We start from the raw sequence: 18958 nt of genomic DNA on the forward strand, positions 1-18958 counted from the left end.
ATAATATCTGCAGATAATGTAATAGAGTAAGTGTATATCCTTTCACTAATTTATACACATCCTGCCAATTTATAATGGGTCCATTGCCAATTGTCACTTTGATAAAAGGGTCTGATGACTATTAAAGCTGGGGCGAATATAATTGATCAACAAAAGTAGATATTGGTTGAAGAATTTCTCTTCATGATCATGAGAATATGGTTGATACTTCCAGGATTTTTTGCATGCAATTGACTTGAACGACAAGTCATTCCCTTTCTATAGTCTTATAACATCCAAGTTAAATAAGGTATTCTTTTATATCTTTCAGCTCCACAACTGTTTATCTGTAGTGTATTATTTTCCAGAGTATGGACCATAGGTTGAAGGAGGCAGCAGAAATAGGAAACGTTGATACCTTATATGCTCCAATTAAGGAAAATGCACGTATTTTTTAGTGCATTGATGAGGTGCCTTTTGTTGATACTCCACTACACATTGCTGCATCAACAGGGCGTCTCGAATTTGCCATGGAGATTATGAACTTGAAGCCATCTTTTGTCAGAAAGTAAACCAAGATGGCCTTAGCCCCATGCAGCTTGCTTTGTTAAATGACCAATACCTGATGGTGCTTTAGCTCATCGATGTTGATGAAAGCCTTGTCCGTGTCAAAGGAAAAGGGAGCGTGACTCCTTTGCATTACGCAGCCGAACGAGGAAACACAGCTGTTTTGGTAGAATTTTTCGAAGGTTGCCCTGAATCTATCATGGATGTGAGTAGTGATGGAGACACTGCCTTACGCATTGCAGTAAAGAACAACCAGGTTGAAGCTCTTAAAATGTTGAACGGATGGATTGAAAGATCGGTATTTAAAGGTAAAGAGTTTTGGGTAGAGGAAATCATTAACTGGAAGAACAAGAAAGGAAACACTGCGTTGCACATTGCAGCTTTAACAAAGCAAGGACAGGCATACATTCTTTTTCTTTTTCCCTTTCTTTTTTTCTTTTCTGATTCTTAAAAACTTGGTAAATGTTCTTTAGCGAATGTATAAACAAATCCATGATATTTTCTTTGAATGGCACAAATCTACTATGTTACGCAGGCAGTGGCAGAGTTGCTTTTAATAGGCGCTCATGCAGACATAAGGAATTCAGAAGGTTTGACGGCTATGGATATCCTACAAGACGAAAGGCTATACAGTTTTCGGGTACAGATTGAGACATATAAGCGTTTCGACAAGTGGAATAGATTTTTCAACCATTTCCAGACTCCTAATTATACTAGGACCACGGCCCGTGTGAAGAACTTGACCTCAATGCTTTCACTTTTTGGCGCTTTCTCAGTAGATACAGCTCGCCGGAGCCAAGGGATAACGAGTGATATCCGCAGTGCACTACTGGTATTTGATGCTCTTATAGCAACAGTCACCTACCAAGCATCGCTGAGCCCACCTGGTTCAGTTTGGCAAGGAACAAGTAGCGTCAACTCGCCCATTCGCATGGAATCCCCGGTCTATATCACCACCCTTGGTGCTGATCAAGCAAGCCCTTTGAGGTATGTGGGGACTACAGCATGAGCAAGGGTACCTTTTCATTGTTTCGGGCGTTAAGTACTCTTGCCATTGTGATTACCATGCTACGAATGATGAAGCTACGGTCGCCGGTACTGTTAATATCATGCTACTCACTCGCAAATGTCAGTCATATCACCAACACATGGGTGGTCCAATTTTAATTTCGTTCTGTTTGTCTCTTGCAATTGCAGTCCTTGTTCTGAATGTTCTCAGGGTCTTTGGCGTCGATTCCATATTATTTGGACCTGCACAACCAAGGAAGAGTGCACGAAAGCTTATGAACGATAGAGAAGAACGGTGGCGGTAGCTATATTTCTCTGATCCTCAACCAGATTATTTTGATTGCTAATTACAGTGGGATATTTTTTTCTCATGAATGCCACTCGGCATTACATTGCATTTGAACATATTGTGTTTATATTAGTGTTTTCTTGTTTGGATTTTGTAAATTTTTTTTTCCTCAATTGATTGCAATTTCTTTGTTATCTCAAAGTAGAAAAGATATAAGTACAATCAATGTTATTTGTTTGTAGTGAAGTTTGTGATGGATAGATAAGTAACACATATCAATTTTAAAATAAATAATCATCTAGTATAAAAATATAAATCATTCATATATATTTATTATTTATTTATTGGTTGCGATGTAAGCAAATAAAAATTAATCCAGGTTTATAGATGTGATCCGAACTAAATTATGTATGAGTTTTGAGATTGGAGCTAAATATATCCATGAGTATCCAATTAGTTGACACCTCAAATAGTAGATAGTAGAATACCATTTGGAGATATATGGTAAAATTTGGGTACCATTTAAAAAAGTTTACTTATCATTGAATTTATCTTTTCCTAAATTTTACTTTAAATTTAAAATTTAAATGCAGTTACAAGATTATTTATAAAAGTTTTCCTAAATTCCGCTTTAAATTTAAAATTGAAATGCACCTTACAAGATTATTTATAAAGAATAATTTGTAGAAAATCATATACAATTTTATTAGAGTTACAGTTGCTTCAGTTAAACATTCATTTCACACATAATTTTCAACTCAATTGAGCAAGATGCATGAATTTCATATATTATATTTGTTTTGCAAATCTGACAGTAAATGCTCTTTTGCTTTTTATTATTGTGGTTCGAATTAAAATAGAAAAGACAACAATTAAGAATTAAACATCTGAAACTTGTTATCCGTTATGCAAGCGCAGGCTATATAGTATGTTCTCGTACACAAATTAATTCCTTGCTGCCAAAGGTAGGTATTCTTTAAAATGGAAGTCCCTCGTGTTCCTAATGTTGATGTTTTCCCATTTTCTTCTTTTGACATTTTTTGGCAAGTTTTTAAGTTTTAAACCTGATATATGTTAGATTATTCTAGAACACTAGCCTCGTTGTTCCTTTTGTAATATAATGAAGGAAAAGGCCCTGCAATAACTATGGGGAACAATTTGTGCACTGGGTGAGCTTGTCTTATATAGATTAATTATTCTGTTTATAAGATGCATTAGTCTAGGGTTGAAACTGAAGCTTTGTGTTTCCATCACAAGTTGTAGCTCAAGAATTCCAAGACCAGTATTCTTATCTGAAAGGAAAATGGGGGAAAAATGTGCTTCTTTTTTCTTAAATTAATTCTAATATATAGAATAAAGATTAAAGTTTAGGCGGATCTAATAAAAATCCAAAGAAAAGGGAGTAATTAAAATAAAAGTAAACTTAACCCCACGTCCCTGCATGAGTATCTTATCATGTGAAAATAGATGCCCTGATTGCATTCGCTACCGGGTTGGTGTTTTATTAACTCTCTCTCCTTCTCTACTGTCTCTTATACAATTTTCTTTCTCTGAGCCTAGGGTTTCATCACAGAGGGGTGGTTACCGGCGGCTTCTGTCACTGGTTTAATTCTACTTCACTTTGTTCTCTGGTTTTTGCTGTGTATATTTTTTAGTTCTATTAATAAAGGGTCAGTTAGTTATCGGTTTAATGTTACTTTTGTGTCATGGGTATTATCTTTAGTATAATATTAGTATTTGTTATTACTGATATATTATTGTCCTTTACCTAGTTAGTTATTTGACCAATTATTATGTTTTTATTTGCCAACCATTGGCTATTAAATGTGTCAGGAAGAATTATTATCCAATCAATGAAATATTCTATTTTACTCTAAATCCTCTCCTGCCTCAGCTCTCTTCTTCTCATTCTTCTACCTTCTGTTCTATTCATATTCTTCGTCCAATCTTCTATTTCTAGCTTTTGTTAACTCTGATGCACCTGGTTCCCAACAGTTTGGTACCAAAACAGTAGGCTGCCTTTGAATTCTGCTACTTTCTTCTCTTTTTAATCTCATCTTATTCTCTCACTTCTCATCTTTAATCTTCTTCTATTCCCTTAATATTCTAATTACCTAACATGGCATCGGATTCGAAGCTTATCGGAAGACTAAGAGAACTTATAAAAGAACTCCGACCCGAGCATCACAACTATCAGCATATTATGCCAGCAACTTGAAGTATTGGATATGCAAGTGTTTATGAGAGAACAATTTGAGTTTTTTTTTTTTTTTTTTTTTTTTCTGTTCGAAGAACATGATCAAAATGAACAAGAATGGTAAAATGATAATGGTCTGTCAGCTGACGTTCTAGCAGAGCAAAGTGACGGTGATAATGATGATGAAGAAGAAGAACCAACCGTTGGTACTGGAACAACTTGTGTGCCTCAGTTGGCATGAATAGAGGCTGTTTGGAGTTACATTAGAGATAACAAATTGCAAGATCCAAATACTGTATTGTGTGGAGTGATGGTCCACAAACAATATGAGTTTGAGAAGTGGAAAAGTACAGAAAAAAGAAAGAATGTGAATGTTGACGAGTTTTAGTATCTCTACTAGTCCTAATTTTGGATGTTCTAGTGTTCGTGTGTATAAATGGACATGTAAGGACACAATAGTACTCAAAGAAGTAGAGTTTGAAACGTGGACAAAGCATAGGAAAGGAATAGGATTAAAGGTCATGTGCTTCAAAGAGAGGTAGATTGAGTTATCCTGCGATTGCAATCATTTAAAAAGAGAAGATTGAAGAACATCAATATGGTGATGTCTAATGAAGGAAGTCTGGCCTGACAGTATGAGAAGGTAATGTCTAATGAAAGAAGTCTGGCCTGACAGTACGAGGAGGATGTCTAGAATTCAACCAACAACATGGTGAGAAAGGAAATCATACATGTGCCGATTTTTTTTTTATTTGCCAATAATCATTAACTAAAATGTATGAGAAAATACAAGTGCTATCGGAAAATAAAGACTTTGTAAGCCTGCAATTACTACTAAGAGATCAGGACATTAAACCATACCATGAACCAGTGCAATTCAGCTAATCGAAAGTTCCAAGCAAACGTAAAGAGTACTAACCAGCCTACTGGACCGAGACTGCATCACAACAACATTCAAACTAATTAATTGCCCTTGGATTTTTGCTGGACCAGTATTACTATAAGCTTGCTATTCATTGTTTGTCGCTTTATTGGTGTGCTTACTTCTATTTTCATACGTACAGCTTACTTGTATGCATATCCTGTTTTTACTAACAATGTTCTACTAGATTCAATCAACAGCAAGGCAGGGTGGCATTAATTTGTTTTAAAGGCACCTACACATGGAACTGCCTGCCCACACAACATGCCTGATTAATCGCTTGTGTTTTTAAGTTTTGATGGCGTTTCCATAATTTGCTCTCTATCTTGATTGTGCATGCAAGTAGCTTGTACTAATTTGGTGGACCTAATATAAATTTTAACAGAATTTTATTTTTATTGCCTTTCCAATAAGTGATAAGCCTGTACGAATGGGGAAAAAGAATAAAATTAAAAACTTGGTTTACAGGAAGACTACCCGCGCAAACCCTAGGCAATCCTGTTGGCTTATATAACAGGTACATTTTGCATTCATATAATATGAATCCAAATCGAATAACTAAATATTCACTTTTCAGACAGCATTTTACAAGTCCCATGCATGCAGTTTTAGAATTGGCAAATCCAAGTGTAAAAAAAAACATAAATCCTCACATATATTTAAGGAGAAAAACAAACATAACAATAAAATCCTAGCACAGTGCAGTACACCTAACAAAACTTTCAAAAATAACTTTGCTCAAGACCAATGGCTACAAAACTGTATTTTATATGATACCAATCTTGTTCGCCACATCCAAGGCGTCATAGTCTGGAGTCAACCTAACATATGCCTTCTTAGTTCCATCAGGCCTGCATAGAATAATAATTGTTTAGGAATTCATTAGAAATGGCAAGTGCTAATCATTCACTGTATATGACATGTATAGGAGCATCAAGATCAACAATTTCTACTCCACTATATCAAGGTTAAAATGGTCTTTAGATAGCACAGTCCGACATCTCAACCATACATAAATCAGCTAGTGACCCACTTCAGTCAACTTTGGCAAAATCTGAATAAGTATCAGTTAATTATCTTGCTAAATATGAAATCTCCGAAATTGCCTGTGCTTTATCAAAGCATAGTTACCTGATCAAAGTATTCACTTTCTTGGTCTGAATGTCGTACATCTTCTTAACTGCATCTTTAATTTTCTTTTTGTCAGCCCGAAGGTCAACTATGAAAACGAGGGTGTTGTTATCCTCAATCTTCTTCATAGCAGATTCAGTGGTCAGTGGATACTTCAGAATTTGATACTGGTCCAACTTGTTTCTTGGGGTTGCACTGATGCGTGGATATTTTGGGTTTCTATCTTTCTTCAATGTCTTGGGCCGGTGAAATGTGACCTTTGTCCTGATCTTCTTAGCTTTCTTAAATGTTGTACCTGATTTCACAGCCTTTGCAGCCTTCACAGCCTGTGACTTGGCATCAGTTTTCTTGGCAGCATCACCTGTAAGAATTGAATACATAACCTCAGTACAAAAGATAATAAAAGGCATAGACAAACAGACAAAATGAGATATCATTTTTCCTTCAAGAAAACCATATTTAAAAGCAAGGCGAGGATAGGTTATAATCTCCAAAGCCCATACCAATAATTTCAAACAATTAACCTTAACAAACAAAATTGCTAAAAAAAAAAAAAAACTGCAACACATTAGCAATGTCATGCCTTTAAAGTTCATCCATGTTTGGATTATATTCATGTTATATTGTCTACTAAAGTCCATATAAGCCAAAACTATAGATAATATCATTATATGTGATCCAATACATACTTCATATAGAAAAGTATTCATGATGGCATGTCTATCAAAATGAAGGATCACCAAAACACTTTAAAAACTGAATAATAATTCTCATTACAACACTTTAAATCTGTATAATTGCCTCAGTTCCTCCATGCCAAAGAAACGAGACCAAAGCTCAGGTTAAACCAATCAACATCCTGTAGTTTCTCCTTCTTAGTCAAGACAGTATGGACAAGGGTACAGCTTAATAAAACCAAATTACTATCATTCTGTATGAATGACTATTAACTAATATTTCAAGATATATTTATTCCTTCCCTGAGTTACAACTACATCAAGAAAAGGCATGCAAAATGAGTTGCAATCCAGGTACCTATAAAGATGAGTTGGTCTAAAACTCCAGCAGTTAAACAATCCACAGAATTTGCCCTCAAATTGCTTCAGTTAAATAATCAGGCAGAATTTTCCCTCAATAATTGATATGAAAAATTATTAAACTACATAATAGAATTTCACATCTTACAGAAACCTATTATCTGAGAAACAGAATAGCAATTAGTACATAGTTTGAAAAAATAACATTTATTGCAGAAATTAAGGATAAACTGATAGCATATTATGATAGCACGAATTCATTAAATGCACCACAAACTCAATGAAAAATAACTAAAAGAAAAAGGGCGTAAAAACAGAAATTGATAGCACATCAAATGCAATTTAAGCAATTATTCTAAGAAACAAAAGCCAAACAAGAATTTAAGAAAAAAACATTACACTCGTATAAATTTAATAATTAAGAAACAATCTTTTAGCAAATAGTTAGATAAGAATACTTTTTTTTTTTTAAAAAGTACCTTTAGGTGCCATTGATGACAAACTTCCTAAACCTGGTGAAAAAAAAAAAAAAAAAAAAAACAGCAGCAACAAAAGGGTTAGCACAAAATGAAGCAACCTTTATAAACCCGATAACAATTTGCACCAAAAAAAAAAAAGAAGAAAAAGAACACAGACAAACCTAGATATCTGCGGCTCAGCAGTGGAGAAGATGAAATGATGCATTATATAGGACTATCCTTAATTTCACCAATTTAACCTAGTTGGGCTATGGGCTAGGCTATCTGTAATTCTGAAACTTGGGCTAAGATATTATGGGCTTTCTGTTAAATTTGGATGCCCGCTCATTCTTCAGGATGGACACACGTCAGGCTCCAAGTTATTTTCTTGACCCGTGCCTGATTCGACCCGCACGTTCATAGCATCTGCCTCAAATTCGTTCTAATCACTTGGGATTTTAAGATTTTCTCTATTTTGTTTTAGTGTAGGCTTTTGTATTAAGAATTTGATTAATTGTATTCCATAAATGACGTGAATTGGGATAGTATAATAGATTGCAATATATAATTTTTAAATTATTTCAAGAGAAATGCTATATATTTCATCATTATTTATTTCAATTTTTATCCACTTTATATGGTATATATTAATTTTATTAATCTGTCTTTTAATGTTTGAAGTTAATAAATAGTAAAAATATCATATATTAGGTTAGCTAGATAATAAATTGAAAAAATGTTTAATATTTTTTTATTTTAAAATAATAAATTTTATAAATATTCTAAAATCTCATTTTAAAATAACATCTTTACACTTCATGGATTTTATTAAAAATGAACAAATTGTAAAGCTATTGGTTCTTATAAACTCTTAATTCCATAAAAATATTCATGCTTTTTATTGTTTATTATTAAATTAATAAATTTTAAAAGTATTTATAGAATAAAAAGAATTACAATAATTTCCTCATTTATTAATACAGAGATTTCGTAAAAGACTACATTCTATGTGATATTTTAGAATTCCTCATTTTGAAGGTCTTAATGAATATATAAACTTAATTGAATTAGTCGGTTATCCATATATTACACAGCTTTTATTATCATTTTGATTATAGAAACAAGTTTATAAATACAATTTAATAATTTTTTAATATTTAATATTAATTTGTAATATTTTAAAAAATAATAGCAATTTAATTGTTTCTAAATGTCTATAATTTTTTTAAATTTTATTAGTGCAATAATATAGAAATATTTTTAAATTTTTTTTATTAATTCTAATATTATATAAATTAATTCTATCAATATAATTGATATTATTATTTTTTTAAATTAGAAATTATTATAATAATTAAAAGTTAATTTACTAGTGAATATAATATTTAAAAATATTATTTTCTATAATTAAAATTATTATGTAATTATTAAATTAATTTATTAGTTAATACAATATTAAAATATAATTAATATGCTATTTCTTAGACTAATTATTATCTAATTAAAAAAATAATTATTATCTAATTAAAAAACTAATCATTATCTTATTAGAAAACTAATTTATTGTTAATAATGTTATTTCTAAGGATTAGAATGAGTATTTAATTAGGAATATAACTTATTCATCAAAAAATTAATAAAAAAAATCATAAAATTACACATAAACTTAAATCTCATGTGTTAAAAGTAAGTACACATATCAAGACAATAATTTTATGTGTCAAAAATTAAATATGTATATCAAAAAAAATTTAGATTTCAGAAATTAATATATATTATATACTCGCGTTTAAATATTTGATTGAAAATTTATTTATATATTATTTATAAATTAATTTTATATTCATATCTTATAACTAAATTTATTATATTTTATAAAATAATTATATTAGTAATTTTTAGATTATTATAATTTTTAACATATATTATATAATTAATGAAGCATAAACATAATAATTATTCTAGTATATACAAAAATAAACATTTTGACAATGAATTGGTGAGTTCCAACTGACAATTTCAATTCCAGTCAACTTATAAAAAATATAAAAAATTAATTAAAAAATGAGTTATGTTATTTTATAAGTTGAAATTGGAAACGATAGTTCTAATTGTGACTAAGGGAAAATCGATATTGAACCGGTCTCCTAGTTCTGAAGAGATTTTAATCTATTCTAATCAATCCGGTTATAAAAAAAAAAAGCTATAACAAATACAGATTTTAAATTTAAATGAATAAAAATAAAAAAATAAAAGTAATTAAACTATAGAAAAAACTAAAAAATTTATTAATGAACTCAAATATATAAAAGAAATCAAAATAAATATACCAAATAAATAACTAAGTTTAAATCAACATTTTATAATATAATAAAAGATACTATATATAAATAAAATAAAATTAATTAATTAACTAAAATAATAATAAAAAAAATATAAAAATTTAAATTTAAAAAGTTGTTATTATTAGAATTATAGATTAAAAAAGAAAAAAATTATTTCTTATAAATTAATATTTATATATGTGGTATTAAATTGTAAAATCTTTTGTAATAGTAATAATTGAGTTGAAATGTTGATTTCAACGTTTTCATTGATTAAATTTTGACTCATTTAAGTAGAATATAAAAGTCAATATTTTAATTATTTATTCAAATTTAAAATGCTGATTGTTAGATTTTTATTTATATGTTAAAAAGTATATATTGCACATGTGACTTTTTATATTTGTTAACGAATTTTTCTCATTTTTGTTCACATACACAAATATGTAAAAATTACTAATTTAAAATTTCAATTAATCACGACAATAATTAAATTATAAGTAAATAAAATGGGAAGCAAAGTCTCACTAATAGTCAAGAAATAGAATCCACTTGATTAATAAAAAAGACAAACATAAGATAATCCACCAACATAACATTCACTTTGAATTTCCAAAGCAAACACATAACCAAGAAACTCCTTATTAAGCCTGCTCGAGGAAAACCCTTGTCAGAACATTCGTGGCCTGCAAAGAAACTCGAAGAATCTTCGATCCGTACGTACCACGACGCCAAAAAGTAAATAAAATAGCTTAGTTTTTATAACTAGCTTTGCAATGATGCATCTACTCCAATATCAACCACTTTCTCTTCAAGTGAACCCAAATGCCCAATATTGAAAGTGTTGATTAGAGTAATACTAGAGATTGTGGACATGGGTTTCACCTCCAAATCATCCATAATCATGTATGTCACCACACCTTTCACAAATCCCCTGCATCATTTGAAGTAAATTTTGCATCTGTTGAAGTAACAAATGAGACGGATTGGCTCATTTTATGAGAGCAAGATGGACAATCCGTGTTTGGATCATCAGTCACTTGATGAGTATAACAATGACTTGGATGCTTTGAACAGCAATATAGCTTTTGATCAGGAAGTTCACTACTGGGCAACAAGAGTGGAGTTTCAACATTGGGTTGCATATGAGAATTTGGCTTCAAAATGGATTCCTTGATATCGGTTGCTCGAAAGTAAGCGTCACTCAGAGCTTCAACGCTGTCATAAAGGTTGCCTAGGCAACCCACCATCTTATTCTTTGTTAACAGCCTAATCATATTTCCTAATGGCAATGACATGAGGCTAAATAGGAAGTCCACAAAGTCCTTATTTGCCTCAGCAAAAAGGACTTTCTGACCTTTCTTGTCAATCAGAAGCTTCAATCTCACTTTGGAGTTAGAGGTTGTTGCCATAGCTTTTCAGTGAATGAGTCAATGCATTGGCTTTAATTTTCTTGACATATATAAAGGGAGGTATAAAGATCAAGTGGAAAGGTTAAATTTCATATGGGGTAGTTGAATGGTTAAATATTCTTGATAAATTCTAATCGATTTCCCATGGTACGTTTATTAAATATTAATTACTGGCACTTAAATTATTGATTCATTTGCTAACATTTATGCTAGATATTCTATACAAATCTGTTATTTTTGTACTTCTTTCTTATCCTTTAATTTGAAATTACAGGCATTATATGGTTATATTACATGCATTTTTAAAAATTGGCCGTCTTACTCATCCTTGAAACTAATGTTATTAATTTCTTCACCACCATTCAGATTTAGGGCGAATTTTGAAGAGTTTTTTAAATGAAGTAGCTACATATAGTGTAAAACTAAGTAACATTAAGTAGCTATATATAGTGCAACAAGAATAGAAGAAGAAAGGTTGGAGTTGCCTGGGGAAGAGGAATGTTATTGGAACTTGGAAGCCATTGTTAAATTGTTCCTCTAGACACTTAATCACATTTGTTTAGAGAGATTATTTCTGAAAACAACCTGCCAAAATTAAGTCAGGTTAGTTCAATTCAATCAGTTTTCACTTGCTTAGACTATTCAGATCTCTTAACCATGTCCTTGTATCTTTGTTCTTTGATCATTAGTGTTTTGAATTTGAACAAGAGATACAGCATTAGTGTTTCTCCTTCTGGAATTACTGAAAGATAATAAGTAAATTAACGTAAATTACATAATCACTAGGTAACACGGGAATCAAACAATTCTATGCAGGGTGTCTTTATTTACACCATTTTCTTTTCCCCATGTGGTGGAAACCTAAGCTAGTTATCTTTCTTTGTTTTATATAGTATATATACTTCTCTTATAAGTTGTAAATCAAGAACAATTATAAATCATCCTAGCTTTTCTTTTTCCTTTTCAGTAATCCAGCCATGGCAACAACCAAGGTGAGCTTGAAGCTTCTTGTTGACACGAAGAACAATAAAGTCTTATTCGCTGAAGCAGGAAAGGACTATGTGGACTTCCTTTTCAATCTCCTTTCTTTACCTTTAGGAACAGTCATCAAGCTCTTAGAAAAGCATACGATGGTGGGATGCTTAGGCAACCTATATCAGAGTATTGAAGATCTAAGCGAAAGTTATCTGCAACCAGATCTTGATAAGGACTCCATTCTAAACCCGAAAGCTCCTTTAAGTGTTACGGAAGCCCCTCTCTTAATATGCGATGACGATGAATCCCTAATTGGAAATATTTACATGTGTCCATCATATCACAGTTATGTGGTTCATGACCCAAAACTGAGTTGTCTCCAGTGCCGCAGAAAAATGACTAATGAGGTGCCTTTTGTTGATCCAGTTCCTACAGGTCAAGAGTCCTTTGATGAGGCTGGCTTTGTCAAAGGTGTGGTTACTTATATGGTTATGGATAATCTTGAAGTGAAGCCTATGTCAACAATCTCTAGCATTACTTTGCTCAACAAGTTTAATATATAAGAAGTTAGTGCACTTGAGGACAGGAAGGTTCAGTTAGACATGACGGGGTTTAACTTGTACTACTAACCTATGTATCTTTACTTTCAATGAATCGTCTTTCTTCCATTCTTTTTCTTCTCTTATTGTTAGGGTTTGAAGCCTTTGAAGGCATCCCTGCAATCCAAGACAGTGCTGACAAGTGTGTTCCTTGTAAACAGAGCAGCATGACAAGGAACTTCTTTTTTGGGTATTGGGTCTAGATTGGGAACTGAAGTTCGTGACCGGCACTAGGGAATGGGTAGGAGTAAGGCCACCGAAATCCGTAGTAAGCCGGACACTCACTGACTTAAACAAATCTCATCTCAAATTTATATTATTAAAACCACAAATTATCTTAATAGCTACATTCTACATAAATACTTCGGTCTGCCAAAAAAATTAGGCGAGACCCGAAACTAATAAAATTTACAACTGATACATCTAATAATTACTACTGCGGAGAATCTAAGATTTACCAATTTACATACTAAATCAAATACATCACCCGATGATAAAGGAGTCGGGTTACTGAATAAGAGTCGCGAGAGGACTAACAGTCACGAATATGAAAAACAGTAAAAATGATACTGTCAGTCTCGAGAGTGAGTTAAAATCAAATAATCTAGGGACTATTACATTCTTCTCAGAAAATATAGATTATTCAAATCAGTATATCAAACCATGCACGTAAATACAAATCACATTATAATCAAATACCATAATAAATAAATAAATAAATAAATAAATATATTTACTTTTACGGGACGAGTGGCTCAGTAGAACCCTAACCCCAAATTCTAATAGCCATTTTGACTCTCTTAATCCAATAAGACTAGCGCCCCGAGAGCAATGCTCGACCAGGGACCTTACTTCTAGTCTGGTCACTTAAGTATTCAAATAAGCCGGCGCCCCGAGAGCAATGCTCGACCAGGGACCTTACCTCCGACAATTTACACAAATCAGCCCAGAGAGCCATGCTCGACCAGGGCAAACCCATAAAAATCTTATTACATGTCCATGATCATTACCGGTGCGCACGCGGTCCTGATGTAACCCATCAGGTGGCATGTTCTACGAAAGCCACATCCCCAAATCGAAATCATCACATATAATAAATATCATTGTATAATGAAATCATTCAACCATATCAAAATAACAATTAACAATTAAGAGTAAGACATCAGGCAACTCATGTGGAAAACTGATTATATTTGGTATTATTATAACATTACTATAATAATACTTATATTATCTTCATTAATTAATAATCCAAGAAATTATTTACATTGCGATACTAATAAACAAATTAAGCATAAACTTCCAAAATAGCATATTAAAATCAAACTTAGCAATAGTGCAATGATTAAATGACTTTAACTCACGAATTGGGCGACCTCCTAGCTCGCTCCGGTGCCTCGGTTGGAGCGAGCCAATGATGATCATTTAATCACGGAAAATAATTTATCAAAACTAAACAATCGATCATTAATCCTAGGTCTAGACTCCAGGATCGACTGTCTAAGAATCTCGACTCGGAGAATTCTACCGAAAATCCCGGCAGAACCTCCCCTACAACACGAACATTACCCCCCGTAAAAACGGGTCCAGGACCTGCCAGAAAAACACTTCAAATAACCAACAATTTAAACAACGGGAGTCGGGTCCCCAAACTTCACTATTTCCCGACTCCGCCACACAGCACAAAATACGAGGCAGGCAAACTGACAGACAATTATTTTTGACTCACAAAACCATCAAATACTCAATACAATCAATAGACACACAAATTAAATCAAAGAATTTCCAAGATCAACGGCTAGAGAAATTACCGAGACGCTTGGTCGACTCGCCTCCGGCCGCCGGAGTCCGATCGACGATTTGGACACACCATCGGACTCACAACGACGCGCTGATGACGATCCCTGCTTCCGATTTTTCGATCTGACACCCGATCATCCGGAGAAATTTGCGGACGATCACGGCCGTCGATTTGCAAACGAAGCCCGATCGCCACGAAACCGGTCCTAATGCGAAGCTTGAGCTGATGAGAGTCGAGATATGTCCTCCGATCGTCCATCCTCCGCCGGAGCTCGCCGGAAAAGCTGAAAAATGCGGCTGCCCCCTACTTTCTCTCTCCACCGGATCTTCCGTCTCCCGGCCACCACAGTGCGCTAAAGAGAGCCCTTGCCAGAGAGCCGATCGCCACTCGACTCTACCGCCAATATCACGGAACGGCCGGAACGGCCTCCGGCCGCCTCCTAAGCCAGACTGTTTCTCCAGACGCCTCACGCCTAATGACTGCCGCCACCAACGACGCCGCCTTCTCGCTTCTTCACCATCACTCTCTCTCTCCCGATCTACTTTCTCTCTCCCCGATCCCATTCCTTTCAATATCGACATTAAGCCCCCGAACTTTTTCTTATTACAATTTGGTCCCTCAACTTCTTTAATTACTTACAATTTCATCCTGCAGAATTCCAATTTAACCCCTAGACTTTCTTGTATCCTTTCAATTAAGCCCTTAACTAATTAATTTGGGCCAAAACCGAATTATTGGAAATACATAATTACAAAAATACCCCTGACCGACATATTTATTTACGAAAATACCAAACTCACAAATTTCCATTAAACCCTCACAAAAATAAAATTATACTTTTAATCCTTATTCCAAAATAATCCTCCAATTAAATCCTATACACAATTAAATTAAATAATCAATTTTCAACTCAAAATTTAATACTACTAATCAATTATAATACCAATTTTCTCCAAAATTCTTTTATAAACATTCCTCACAATTTCTACCATAATTTTTTTTTCAATATATAATTTTATTTATTTATATATATATACATTTGGGAAAATTTTGAATAACCAAATAAAAATATAATTTATTCCTCAAATAATTTATTTAATTAACTCCTTAAAAATCAAACTAATTGGATATGGAAAAATAACTCATTTATTTATCTAACATGAACATTCAAAATTTGTATTTAAATCATTCCAATTAAAACGAATAAAAATAAAGCTAAAATTAACTTAAATAAAAACTCATTATTAAATATTTAAAATTTTCGGGTGTTACATGAAGATTGGACTTCCTTTTATTTGGAAAATTATATGCTTTGATTAATCTAGTTAATGTCTAGTTTCTATGGATTTTGGTGGGCTGGCTAGCTTCACATGAAGTTATGTTTATCTTATATTGACAGTCAAATTAATTCATGCAGTTTATCTTTTTCTGTTGTGAACAATTTCATGGGCGAAATTATAATGAACTGAAATTAAATGCATGAGTTATAGAAAATTCATATATGAAAGTTCTGGTTTACTGGTCCAATTAAGAAAGAACAATGAACATGGAACAGATGCAGTTTGTTTAAATTTTCCTATCTATGCTTATGCAAAGAAATGCAAGCATGCCTAAGGACATAAGCCTTCGACAAAGCAAGACTCTTAAGAAGAATAATAGAACACAAAGTAAGGAAACATCCAAATCCATCTACATTCTGATAATATATGAAATAGAAAAGACATGCAGGTTCAAATCAATAAATACCTCATTAACCCCAAGAATAATAATCTTTTCCTGAAGAGCAGTAAATCCTTAATATTCAACTTGTTTAAAACATCAACTAAAAATACCAAAAAAGGGGGGTTTCAGTAGATTTTACACTTTTAATAAGTCATATTATTCACCACAATTCAATTAAAGTTTGACCAATAAAATTATGCATAAGATGAATAAGTGGACAAAATCACCTATTATCTTCGTCAGTATAGTGATTATATGAGCAATGATAACAAATATATAGTCCATTTGTCATATAGGATAGGAACATTATGTAAATTCCTGACAACAAAATCATAGTTTCACTGAGCTCGAAACCCTAGGTTTGATGCTGCACCATGATATTTCACATCCTGTTTCTCAAGGAAGACACTGGTAAGAGCAGCCTTTGACTGCAAAGAAGCCTTCAACAATTCCAGACCCTATAAAAGAGTGCTCAAAAATAAAAGAAAGTAGAGTGAGTCAAAAACACTCCCATAAAATTAATTAGTTGTAAAGCTAACTATTAAGAGTTCAACTACTAACCTCTTGCTTGACTGTACTATAAAACAATCACTTGACTATCAAAGTATTACCCTAATAGCAAATAACTGCATAATTCTTAGTATTTGTTTTGTTTGGTCCGCTCAGTCTTCTTTTTAAATTATTATTTTTAGTTTATTATGTAATTGTTTATAATACCCTCTATTAATTAATATAGACATTTTATATTAACTAAGTTTGTTGTTCAACAAAAAAGTTGACACACAAAAATAAATGCAAAAAGAAACTGAGGAAATGCTACAGTGCCAGTGACAACTAAATGAAAAAATTGAGATGCTACCTCATCAATCCCAAACTCAACCAATTTTTCTTCAAGGGAACCAAAATCCTTAACCTTAAATCTCTTTAACATAGAAACACCAGAAATAATCGACATTGTTGATACTGAAAGATCATCAGCCACTATATATGTAACCAACCCTTTCACGTATCCTCCCTCACTAGTTTTATTAGCTGTTGGATTGTTCATACCAGTAAACTGAACTTCCTGAGACATGTTATGTGTGCAATAAGAACATCTGGCATTTATCCGGTCTGTCACACAGCGATGATTATTGGGACAATTGTACAATTTTCTTTTTGTAGGCTGTAGATCAGCACCAGTCAGCAAGAGAGGAACACCAGTGGCAGGTTTTGGTACAAGGGGATTTAATACTGAATCTTTATTTTGATTGGGTTGCATGTAAGCATCATTCAGGTTTTCAAGGCTCTCGTAAAGATTCCCTATGCAACCAACCATTTTTGCATTTGTTAGAAGCTTAATAACAGTACCAACAGGCAAAGAAAGAAGGCTGAAGAGAAAATCGACAAAGTCCTTTCCTGCTTCTGCAAAAATAACTCTGTCTGCTTTCTTGTCAATCAAAAGCTTCAAGCTCAGCTTTGTGCCTTCCATTGTCTAAGGCTTGACTTGCAGGCGAGACGGGCTCAATTCTATAGACAAATGATAAAATGGAGAAGCGGCCGACTTGCGTTTACATAATGGAGATTCGTATTTATAGGATTGAGCATTCACTATGAGTAGGGTTTTTCTTTTTTTCTTCTTTTGAAAATGATAAATCATTTTAGTGGTTAATTATTATTATTATTATTTTATTAATTGGAGGCCTATGAAAAGACTTGGTAATGGTGGATAAAAAGACTCAAAACTTAATTATCACAAGTAAAAGTATTATAATAATTAAGAAATTTTTTTTATTAATTAGTTAATTGAGACCGTATTTAATGTCAGTCAATTCTAAAAAATTATAAATAGAAATTAATAATATGAGATCAACTGGATAGTAAAAATTCCAACATGAAATATATTTATTTTATTAAAAAGAATTTCATATCAATATCCTTCTTCGTAATATCAACATTTCATATCAATATGAACTATCGTGTTTTTAAAAAATGAGTAGTTATTTTTTAGATAATAACCATTAATTATAAATTTAATGGTTAAGATAATCTAAACTTAACATGTAATATTTTCAATATCATGAGATAATCCTAATTTTAAATGGATTAAAACTTTTGAGAAGATCGGTTATAAATCCAAATCCAAAACCTTAAACGTTAATTAAGATAAGAAATATATATATATATATATATATATATATATATATATATATATAAATCACCAACTAATAAAAGAGAAGAAAAGGGTTGAATGTTAAATCATTACCTCTTTAAGCCCAACTTCAACAATCTATTTTTGAACAGCAGCAAAGTCCTTCACATTCAACTTGTTTAATACTTCAATACCAGCTACTATTGATGTTATGGGCAAGAAATTCAAGTCATCCATCGCAATGTATCGATCACCAAGTTTCAGATAACCTATCTCAGAATTACTACTTATATGTATGCACCACGGGTTTGTTTCAGGAAGCACCAGAGCCAAATTCTTGGCATGGTCTGCTACTTAGTATGAATTATCAAATTTCGAAAGAAATGGTAATTTATGGTCTTCCAAA

At 32.4% G+C, this 18958-nt stretch overlaps 2 protein-coding genes and 2 pseudogenes across 2 annotated transcripts; 2 read left to right on the top strand and 2 right to left on the bottom strand.

Moving 5' to 3' along the window:
• The first annotated feature begins 350 nt into the window (after positions 1 to 350).
• On the top strand, positions 351 to 1719 carry LOC8272234 (annotated as a pseudogene).
• Positions 1720 to 5592: 3873 nt separating this feature from the next.
• LOC8272233 (60S ribosomal protein L23a) lies at positions 5593 to 7898 on the bottom strand. Its single transcript, XM_002531924.4, has 4 exons — positions 7771 to 7898; positions 7610 to 7642; positions 6094 to 6454; positions 5593 to 5813 (listed from the first exon to the last, which is right to left on the bottom strand). Exons 2-4 carry the CDS (start codon positions 7620 to 7622, stop codon positions 5729 to 5731), a joined length of 459 nt encoding a protein of 152 aa, XP_002531970.2. The 5' UTR covers positions 7623 to 7642; positions 7771 to 7898; the 3' UTR covers positions 5593 to 5728.
• Positions 7899 to 10556: 2658 nt separating this feature from the next.
• LOC8272230 lies at positions 10557 to 18233 on the bottom strand. The gene is given in 7 exon segments (XM_002531921.4): positions 10557 to 10630; positions 10695 to 10846; positions 10981 to 11310; positions 11669 to 11729; positions 12417 to 12475; positions 16764 to 16879; positions 17281 to 18233. Coding segments are annotated over 7 exon segments (1404 nt in total). The 5' UTR covers positions 17893 to 18233.
• On the top strand, positions 12302 to 13069 carry LOC8272231 (annotated as a pseudogene).
• Positions 18234 to 18958: the final 725 nt, after the last annotated feature.

Source organism: Ricinus communis, chromosome 6, assembly GCF_019578655.1.
Source record: "Ricinus communis isolate WT05 ecotype wild-type chromosome 6, ASM1957865v1, whole genome shotgun sequence".
Lineage (NCBI taxonomy): Eukaryota > Viridiplantae > Streptophyta > Magnoliopsida > Malpighiales > Euphorbiaceae > Ricinus > Ricinus communis.

What these genes read in the sequence shown, in the direction of transcription:
- LOC8272233 (XM_002531924.4), bottom strand. An exon ending in AAAGTGAATACTTTGATCAG is followed by an intron (nt 5,814 to 6,093) that starts GTAACTATGCTT and finishes TATTCTATGCAG; the next exon opens with GCCTGATGGAACTAAGAAGG.